Source organism: Alosa sapidissima, chromosome 5 (genome assembly GCF_018492685.1).
Source record: "Alosa sapidissima isolate fAloSap1 chromosome 5, fAloSap1.pri, whole genome shotgun sequence".
NCBI lineage: Eukaryota > Metazoa > Chordata > Actinopteri > Clupeiformes > Clupeidae > Alosa > Alosa sapidissima.
Window position 1 is genome coordinate 30,513,267 of NC_055961.1, and position 10,077 is coordinate 30,523,343.

The following is a 10,077-nucleotide window of genomic DNA, read 5'->3' on the forward strand; positions in this document are numbered from 1 at the left end:
TTTAGTAAAATGTGTGCACAATTTAGTAAAATGAGCGCATGTTTTCTGGATATACACCAAAAAGTATCTTGCAATGACCCCTCCAGAGTTCCGTAGGGACTTCGCGATCTGATGTAAATATGTAATATGTGTGCTGTGACTAAATATCCTGACTACTTAATTTCATTTAGGGCAGATTTAAAAACTGGATATGGAAATGCAGTCAAATTTAGACTAGCTTCACAAAAAATACATTTATTTCATAAACCCTTTACACCCGTAAGTCTTATGTGTGCAATTTTTAGATGCTTTAACAGATTATGATTTCCATACTTATACTGATGATATCATTGTATCTCCATTTTTGATTGATCTGGATTAGATTATCCTTTCCAAAAAAAATTGCAGATGCTATTGCTTGTCTAAACTGAAGAAAAGATTATCGTTTTGGTTTGACACGCTGATTGTGGATCAGTATTGAGTTCATATCATTCTGAAGACCCCTAAAATATCACTATTGTGTTTTAATTTTAAAAGTGACATACATGCAAATATGACAACATTGTGGCCAGGTTTAAAATGTCTTTAATGTTATTACGTAGTGGCAGTATAGGCATCAGTATGGGTGATTTTGAATGTGATGTGAAAACATATGCATTATTGTTTTTTGCATGATTTTTAATACAACTTTTGGAAATGTTTGAAATGTCAATATACCTGATTTATACCTCTAAAATTAATTTTAGAAACAAATGCTTGGTTGATTTTCAAAATAAAATACCTGCTTCAGTTCTAGGCCTTATTCAAAATATGTATCATAGCTATTAGCTAATAATAGCTAATAATAAATCAACAATAATAATAATTGTTTGTATTATAGTAATAGTAATAATAACAATGTAGCTACTCAGTTGCCTTGATGACAATGGTACATAGGTGAAAGCTTAAATAGCAAAATACACAGATGAAGTGTAAAATAGTAACCAAAATAGTAGACAAAATGTCCTCTAGAGAGCAGTATGCTCAAAAAATACAGACATCATATTCTCCCTCTCCTTTACTGTGTCTGGGCATGCTTGTACATCGTTATTTGATAATCATCGTCCCCTTACAACAATATACATTTTTGCCAAACAAACACTGATACATTATGTACAGGGACCAGAAGGCCCAAAATATAACAGAAAGTACAACAGTACAAAGAGTGTGAACACTAAACAGTGAGTTCTGTATTTACATACAATATTTCCCATCTGTGAATCATGTTATTCTTTAACTGTACAATATTGTAATCTTTAACGTACACCATGGCAAAACTGACTAGCTTATAACATGTCAAATACACTCTCACATGCAAAAAAGGACTAAAATCAAAGTGATGAAAGGTACCATGAGAGACATTTTTAGGATGTCCATTTGTTTCTACTTTGCTCCATACATTCTCTCGATATCTGACAAGTAGTGTTGCTTCAACTCCGTCCTTTTCAGCTTGAAAGCATCCGTGACTAACCCCGTCTCTGGCGTCCATGGCTCTGGGCTCAGGCACACCTTCGTTGGAATCTCAAACCGCAGCAGTTTACCTTGTTCAGATAAAAAAAAAAATACAAATCAAAGATTTACAATCATAAGATACCCCACTTTTTTTCGCAACAAACTCAAAAAAATGTGTCAAAGTGTTCAATGATTATGTCAAAATGTGAACACTAGATTACATGACTGTATTTGTAAGGTGGCGCTTACTGGATGTTGCAATTTCCTTCATGGCCTTCAGAACCTCTGCCTCCATTGTAGGATGCCCACAGAGCTCACCCAACTCTCCTTCTACACCACACTTGCTGGCCAATGCTTTCAGATGCTTTTGATTTGGCACCACGAAGCAAATCACATAGCTCTGGTCACTGTTCAGAGTGGAGGGAGGTTGCAGCAGAGGTTACACATAGCTTGCCTTCCAATAATATCAGTCAAGTGTAAACCAAACACATTTCTCTCTTAAATACCACTTGCTCAAGATAACACAAAACCTTTAGTCTGAAATTTGTTGTTAAACATCACTGGACAAAACGACAGATAGATAGATAGATAGATAGATAGATACATACATACATACATACATACCCACCCACCCAAGGGGAAATTCAAGATGGAGGAAGTGGGACCAATGATGCAACCCACAACAGAGACAGGAATAAAGAAACCCTCTCCTTGCACATTTAAGCGGCTTGCCTTCAACAAAATCCCTATGTGCTACATAGACTCATAGTACCACATGTTCGTAATGTATACTGTCGTAAGGGTACCTGTTGGCATAGGCACAGATGTTGTCGACAAGGGGGCAGTTTTTCAGCACTGATTCCACCTTTCCCAAAGACACATACTCCCCGACCTGCAGCTTCACTAAGTCCTTCTTACGGTCTGGCAGCCCATGATTGGTACAGAGGGAGACACAGAGAGAGAGAGAGAGAGAGAAAGGGAGAGAGAGAGAGAGAGAAAAAAACTGATGTTGCTACAGAAATGGAGGAATGTAATCTCTGGATTGCTGTGGTACTACTGACAACATTCTTTTCACTTACCTACAATCTGTAGACAACCATCTGGGTGAACTTCTCCAATATCTCCTGTGCAGAACCACCGCTGGCCATTGTCATCCACCCAGAAATCTTCATTCAGTTGGTCATTCTTGTAGTAACCCAAACACACATTAGGCCCACCAATCATGATCTCCCCACGGGGATTGGGCTTGTCCTCACTTGTGTATCCACCTAACAAATAGAGTTATGTATGTTATGTGGGATTGTTAGGCATACTATGCAGTGTCAGCCCATTACTATTCAAAAATGCCTTGCATTGAATGCCTTTTGCATTCACAAAATGTTTACCATCCTTAAATTTTCCGTGTTTAATACGTTCATCAAATTTGAAATCATTGATACTAGATGTTAAAGGGGCTCGGAAAGAGAATTTCTATGTTAAAGAAAGATTTTCTTGAAAATAGTATGTCGACATCTTTACTTCCTGACTCCCTGTATGGCACTAACACGAATGGTTACCTGTACATTGGAGTGCTTCCAAACTCAGTTATCAGAGAGTATTTATCAAAGCACACTGGATATTAACAATAGTGCTGCTTGCTATCGGTCAGAACTTTCTGACCAGGAATGAGGTCACATTGTGTAGCTTAAGGTAGCCTTAATCACAGAAAACCTGTGGACTGTGATAGAGGTATCAGAGATGCAGCATAAAGCCTGTGCACCTCATTCAGCTGATGATAATGAACTAAAGAAATGGCAATGAAAATGTTCAAACTTCCAAAGACATATCTCTGTTGTAGTGAGCACTACAACCTTGTGAATTCAAGGAGACATGATAAATCATGTAAGCTTTGACTATTGTACCCATATCCAGATAACAGTGGCATGCCCTTGCAATACTTTTGCATGAACAAATAACAGGACAGCACTATTCAAATAAATACTGTGGAAAAATGTTTCTTATGCTGATTCATTTCTTTAACTCATTCATACAACTCATATCAATCTATCAAAATATTATGTTTTAGAGTTGTAACAGGCCTTGTGCTACCAAGTTATACATGTGTTAGTAAGCTATTGTATCTTAAGTTTGAATTATGATAAGCTAAGATCTCTAATGAAGCCCTTGTGGCAAAACAACAAACAAAATAAGCAGATTTACATGTTCTGCCACTTTAACCGGTGCTTTAAATGCCAAATTAAACATGAAATACTTAATTTGGTCTGCTTTTCATTGACAGAGCATTAAGCATTTCATCAGACAATATCATGACTGTTTAAGGTAGTTAAAATGTATGCAAGAACAGACACACACACAGAAAGAGCGAAATGAGGCCAAGGGGTGGGGTGTGTGAGTGTGTGTGTATTCACAGCCTTACCCTCTAACCAGTCTCGTAACTTGATCTCAGAGCAGATAAGTGGAGCTCCAACTCTTTTGGTGCTCTCATCAGTAACTAAAGAGTGATGTTGAGAGAGAGAGAGAGAGAGAAAGAACACCAAATCATTGAATACCAAATTATGTCAAAACAAAGTGCCAACAGATAACACGTCAAAGGTCTTGTCCTTTGCTAATGCAAGTAGTAGCGTGCAAAAAAACGTCTGAACTGTCTAGCCCTGACCTGTATTACCATGTGAAAATATATTTTACCATCATTTACACATTCCTGTGGTGCAGACTCTAGTGCAAAAAAAGTCATGCAGTAAGCATCTACCGTATTTGAATATCAGGACATATTTTATGATGATCCATTACACAGCTGCAATAAAAGTGTACATAAACTAAATAGATATTTTATTCAGCTGTATATGCTGGTACATACATAAAAACGTAATATTGTTACAGGATGATTTCATAGTTACAGGATGATTTCACTCTGTATTTTGTGTAACCTCTACAGAAGGTTATCACAAGTTTAAGCATACAGACATGTGGCTGCAGCTTGACAGGTGCATGTGTATACATGTGAATGTGTGCATTCTAACAGCAAAAAACAGTATCAAATATGAACTGGCATGCATAGAACACTTAACATTCCACGATCAAAACATTCCACAATGTCTAGCCAATCACTGTTTGTCGAATGGGGTTTCTGTCAGAGAGAGGGTTGGGCTGAGGCTCACAGTTGGTGAATGCTGCTACATTTGTTTGGTTTGGGTGTTATGTTGGTGTAACGTCGGAGTTTGGTTTGGCCCGAGGCTTACCGTCAGTGATGGTGCCGGCTCCACAGGTCTCTGTGAGTCCATAACCATTGCTCACCGGACAGAAGCACACATTCATGAAGTACTGGGTGGCAGGGGACAGGGGGGCCCCGCCTGACAGCATCCTCCTGATGTTGCCCCCGAGTAAAGCCTTCACTTTCCCGAACAAAAGCCTATGAAGGACACACATGTTATTCCAAACTGGCCTCTGAGTAAAGAGAGGAGGAGGAGCATTTTCGTCTTGTTTTAGGGATGGTATTAGAGGTTGAATCGACCAAGTCTGGGTTTACGAGTCTTCTTGTAAACACAGCTGTGTTGGAAGGCTGCGGAGTGTGATCTATCCAGTGTCATGTCACTTACGTGTTGCAAATGGGGGTATCCTTGCCCTGTTTGAGCTGCTCCAATTTGTAGTTGTATCCCATTTTGAATAGAGTCCTCTGGATGTAATTCATATCTTGCACTTTGCTCATAACATTCTTATAGATCCGGTCCATTATCTCCTGCAACACACAGTCAGAGTGCATACTCATATGTTTTATTCAGCTAAAACCACACTAACAGATGCACACATGCACACACACACAAACACACGCATATTAAATGAGTAAGCCCCATAAAGCATGTTTATCAACACTTCCTGTGTATGTGACTTGAATTTTAGTTTGTGGCAACAAAGTCATCTAACCACAAAACCCAAAGAAGACTCAAATAAATATAGCAAAGTTATGAGCCACTTTGCAGCATACAGAACTTCCCATGTGAAGACAGAGGAACATTTCTATTTATAATTTCTTATTGCCAAAAACATATAGTAAGAGGCCAATGTTAGTTCAGTTGTGAGTAATTGAGGAGTAGGGACAGAAATTAGAGCAGAGAAGATGAAGTTTTATGAAGTGAGAGACAGATGGAGGATGAGAGTATACCGGCACAGCTGCCATCAGAGTGGGTTGAAGTACTGTGCAGTCTCCCTTACTTCCCTTTTTGATCTTCGTCGACTATAAAGAGATCACAGGAAATAGCATAAATTTCCCACGCAAAGCAATAGTAAAGATACCTTGCAAATGATCCTTTTGATGAAAATTAAAAACGGAAATCCTGTCACTAAATGCATCCAAAATGATCAGATCTTCAAAGTGTGTCATTAGGCCTTTTCATTTTTTAACAGTAGCTTTAGGCTCTCACGTCCACCAGCTTTCCTTGCTTTGTATGTCACACACACACTCTGAGCTTGAATGCTGCCCATTCTACAGTAAATTTGTTCAGGTGGTACAGACTGGTCAGATGACACCATGGCAGCATTCAGGTGGTGCCACAAAACGTTAATGGCATTCAAAAGAACTAGGACACTGCAGAGTGGGGAGGCTAAAGTTTCATCATCTGCATGTGGTCAGTGGTATCCCATGTTTTTCTTAATTTCCTCTTGACTGTGTTTGAGTGTGTGTGGGTGTCTGTCGCGCACTATGTGGTTAGTTACTGTAAATATGAAACTCTGTAGATCTGTAGATCAAGAGGCATCTATACTTTGTATAGTTACATGGTGTATACACTTAAGTATAGTCTATGTTTACAACAACAACTCCACTACATTTAATCTGTTAACTAACAAACCAAAATATACTGTAGGATGAGGTAAGTATATGCCATTTAGGGCACTGCAGGTGAAGTACACAGTAATGTTGTAAGTACCTGGTCTGACAGGGTTTGAGGAGAGGAGTAGCCGACCCGGCAGCCATGGGTTAAACAGGACATTTCTGCGGTCAGTTCCAGCACGTGGGCCAAGGGCAAATAACCAATGTATGTGTCCTGATGACTTCACAGAGTAAGACATTTAATCACAGCAACCATACTGGCCTAAATATGCAAAAAAATATATAAAAGTATTTTCTGATAGAGACACGGGTCGTGCTCTGTAGTACTGTACAGTACATGCTAATTTGGCATACCCTAGACCCGGAATCCTTTGGCACTGTCCAGCCATGCCAGCGATGAGGTTGCTGTGGACGATCATGACCCCTTTAGGAGTGCCTGTAGAGCCGCTGGTGTACATGACCACTGCCAGGTCTGAAGGAAGCGGCTGCTCCACAGCCACATTCACTTAAGGACAAGGAGAGGGAAAACAGACATGGTGAAGAACGCACCGGAGAGACCTCCTCTGCACTTAATTTCATGTTTTCCTTTTTATTTAATATGTAATTGTGTATATATGTGTATGTAATATGTTTGTTTGTTTGGATGTATTCACATGTGTTCTGAATGGATGGTTGTCACTTACAGTTTTCAGGTTTGGCTCCCAGGTCTGTGACTGACTGCATGCTTTGGATCACAAGAGACTCAGGATAGCCATCACTGCTCACTTCCTTATTATCCACATATATGACATGGGTCAGAGCTGGCACCTGGGACAAGATGCTCTAACACAAACAGAAAGAGAGGGAGAGAGTTTAGGGCCAAGTTGACAAACAGCAAAACACAGAAAAGTCAATCTGTTCTAAACCTGCACACAGACAACTCTAAGAATTTCACACCAAAAATGTAATAAATATTTGTCATGTTTAGTTGTCATTTTTATAACATATACAGTATGTTGCAGATATTGACACCTCATGTAGAATAATAATAATAGTGATATCTAATTGTATCTGATTTGTCACCTTTAGTTTTGTTTCCATGAGTTCCACACTTGTGATAAGGTGTGTGGCACCACACTCATTCAGCCCATAGGCAACTGCATCTTCCCCCAGCGTCGCATAAAGTGTTACCACTAAACACACACACACACACACACACACACACACACACAAAAGAAATGGGGATTAGGGGTGAGAGACGGGGTAATGATATGCGCAGAACTATAGGTCTATAATAGATGATATCTTTCATGGTCTTGAAAAGATGGAGGAAATGGAGGATGTGATGGGTCTTACAGGGGAAGTTGTGTTTGAAGCAGGCTTGTGCTGTAATCATCCACTCTGCACGGGTTTCGCAAAAGATTGCAATGGTTGACTTTGGCTGTTGACCTAAGGATGTAAGGCCACTACCAAAAAAGCGCGCTGCTTGATTCACTTCCTCATAAGACATCCATTGGTACTCGCCCAGGACCAACTACAAGCAACATTACACAAAGTACTTTATTTACATTAGAATGTATTTTACATTGCATAATACATGTCATGGTAATACCTTGTAAGTTTGGATTTATAAACAGTTTAAAGGACAAAATTAACACAACCTTCTGCTAAGCAAACACATGAGAAACGCATCAGATGTAATTATCAAATTCAGACAATTCAGCATATTGTATTTGCCAGACCCACCCTACCATATGACAATGCTGAGCAAATATTATTAGAGATAATGTTTTTTCCCCTTGTATAATAGCAAACAAGAGGGAGTGATCTGGGTCAAATTGATAACCTACAAATGGCAACTAGCCACAATTCCACTGAACTGACATTTGAGCAGCATGTGAGGAAGTCCTTCTCAGAATCCTCTAATGACTCCACGGTTAATTAACAGGGAACTAATGAGTGAGACTGATGAACTATGGTGTGTCAGTATATCTTGGCCATGAGTCAGTCTTGAGATCTAACTGGACATTTCTGAGGACAGTGGTTAGCTGCCACCATACAGATGCATGCACTGATAATCTATTTGATCTGAAGTGTAGAATTTTTGTAGTTTTTCTTTTTTTAAATGAACGGTCTGTGCTAAGGCTAACCCTGACCAACATTATTAATGGCTTCCTGGCAAGAGACAAGTGACACCTTAAGCATGGTGTTTACCTTCTTGAAGACCTTTCCATTGGGTTGTGTCTCAGTCTCCTCACTCAGGACGTCTCGAGTGCCCAGGCATGCGGCCTTGCCAAATCTTTGCACGGAGTGATCAAATAACTTATCCAGTGTGTCCTTGCCTTCAAAAGCTATATGTGCCAGACCATCCAAGGCCTCGACAGCCCGATACGGTCCCTCTGGACGCCCGCTTATTGACTTGGCTTTCTCACACATGGCCATGGCTTCACTCTGACAAAAAAATACACAGAAAGTCAAATCAGATCCAAGCATCAAACACATCAGGAAAATACTATGATTTATAATGTTATTTTGTGGTAATCCCTCATTTATTATTACTCAAGTATATATATATATATATGTCAATAACTGTACAATACTGTATGTCTCTAAGTATTACAAAACAATGCAATACTTTACTGGTGTCATTTGCATAATCACAAAGTCTCTATTCTCTTAGTAGATGATGTCTGGCTCATTCAAGATTGGCTGAAAGCAGAGCCGTCTGCCAATGCACTGTGCAAACTGTACAATAGGTAACTCCAGGCAGAAGAAGGCAGTGATCCAGACCCGCATAGCTTTTCACTGGACTCATAGTCTGACCGCTCTTCAGCACCGGTCTTGTTTTTCTTTCTGAGTTTATGGAGGGTGTTGATACGGCAAACAGTAGTTAAAAAAACCAGTTAAAAAACCTGTTCTCAGATCACCGAGTGTGTGGCAAGAGACACAGGAAATTGGCAGTTATTCACCGACCCAATCAGGATCACCAACAGACACCAATATCCTTTCCTTTTTCTATTTTTTCAATTATTCAACCTCACACTGAGTATACGTAAAGCTTTCATGACTGCCATGAATGTACTGAATGAGGCTGCTATGCAGCCCAACTCTGGAAGGAAATATAAACTCCTTCCATCACTTTCTTTACAGTCAGGTTGTCCTAAGTCTTTACACAACCCACAGACATTACTCTAGTTCAAAATAGTATATGCATGACAAAGAAGGGTGGGGAGCACAATAAGTGTTAATAAAAAGTATTGCGCAAGTTTACCTCTTTGTAGTCTGTGTATAGGTAGAAATGTTTCTTCTTCTTGACTCCTGATGCAAAAGTATGATTAAGTCAATGAAAGCAGCTTCTCCTTCTTTTGGACGGTACTCTTTCTGTCTTTCACACACTTTCTCCTAAGTTTAAACAGCTGCATACTTGTTCAGCTACCCCTTACAAAAAAATGTAGTGACCACCCACCTCTCATCTTATCCTATCATGTTAAAGTTGAGAAAAGAGGAAGTGATGCAGTTCCTTTGAGTCATCTGTTCCTGAGTAACATTGCATACATAAGCACACCCCCAGACATAGACACACGTACCTGGCAGTACAACTCTGTGGGAGAGACTGGAATCGACGTGCATGTCTTACAACATTCTGAAACACATACTTTCCTCAAGCTCATCATTTCTTACAGTCACACTTACGTATATTCACACAAACAAATCCTAAATTCTTACTTGTTGGCTGTTCTTCTTCCTTCTTTCACAAATTTTGTAACACATGTCATTTAGTTGCTCTTTCTCTCTCTTCTTCT

The 10,077-nt window shown here is 39.5% G+C and overlaps 1 protein-coding gene across 3 annotated transcripts; it reads right to left on the reverse strand.

Moving 5' to 3' along the window:
• Window positions 1-548: 548 nt before the first annotated feature.
• Window positions 549-9,715, reverse strand: acsl4b (acyl-CoA synthetase long chain family member 4b). 3 transcript variants are annotated; one of them, XM_042093914.1, is made up of 16 exons: window positions 9,546-9,715; window positions 9,065-9,127; window positions 8,489-8,725; window positions 7,631-7,808; window positions 7,358-7,467; window positions 6,979-7,117; window positions 6,650-6,800; window positions 6,393-6,516; window positions 5,630-5,701; window positions 5,067-5,206; window positions 4,710-4,879; window positions 3,887-3,961; window positions 2,550-2,738; window positions 2,277-2,391; window positions 1,720-1,877; window positions 549-1,565 (listed from the first exon to the last, which is right to left on the reverse strand). In XM_042093914.1, exons 2-16 carry the CDS (start codon window positions 9,068-9,070, stop codon window positions 1,402-1,404), a joined length of 2,028 nt encoding a protein of 675 aa, XP_041949848.1. In that variant the 5' UTR covers window positions 9,071-9,127; window positions 9,546-9,715; the 3' UTR covers window positions 549-1,401. The 3 variants fall into 3 exon arrangements, with proteins under 3 accessions (XP_041949848.1, XP_041949850.1, XP_041949847.1); XM_042093916.1 differs by lacking the exon at window positions 9,065-9,127; XM_042093913.1 differs by lacking the exons at window positions 9,065-9,127; window positions 9,546-9,715 and having other exon boundaries at window positions 549-1,559; window positions 8,489-8,743.
• Between the last annotated feature and the right edge of the window lie 362 nt (window positions 9,716-10,077).

What these genes read in the sequence shown, in the direction of transcription:
- acsl4b (XM_042093914.1), bottom strand. An exon ending in TCATGGAAACAAAACTAAAG is followed by an intron (nt 7,118 to 7,357) that starts GTGACAAATCAG and finishes TGTTTGTGTTAG; the next exon opens with AGCATCTTGTCCCAGGTGCC. An exon ending in CTCAAACCCTGTCAGACCAG is followed by an intron (nt 5,702 to 6,392) that starts GTACTTACAACA and finishes ATCTCTTTATAG; the next exon opens with TCGACGAAGATCAAAAAGGG.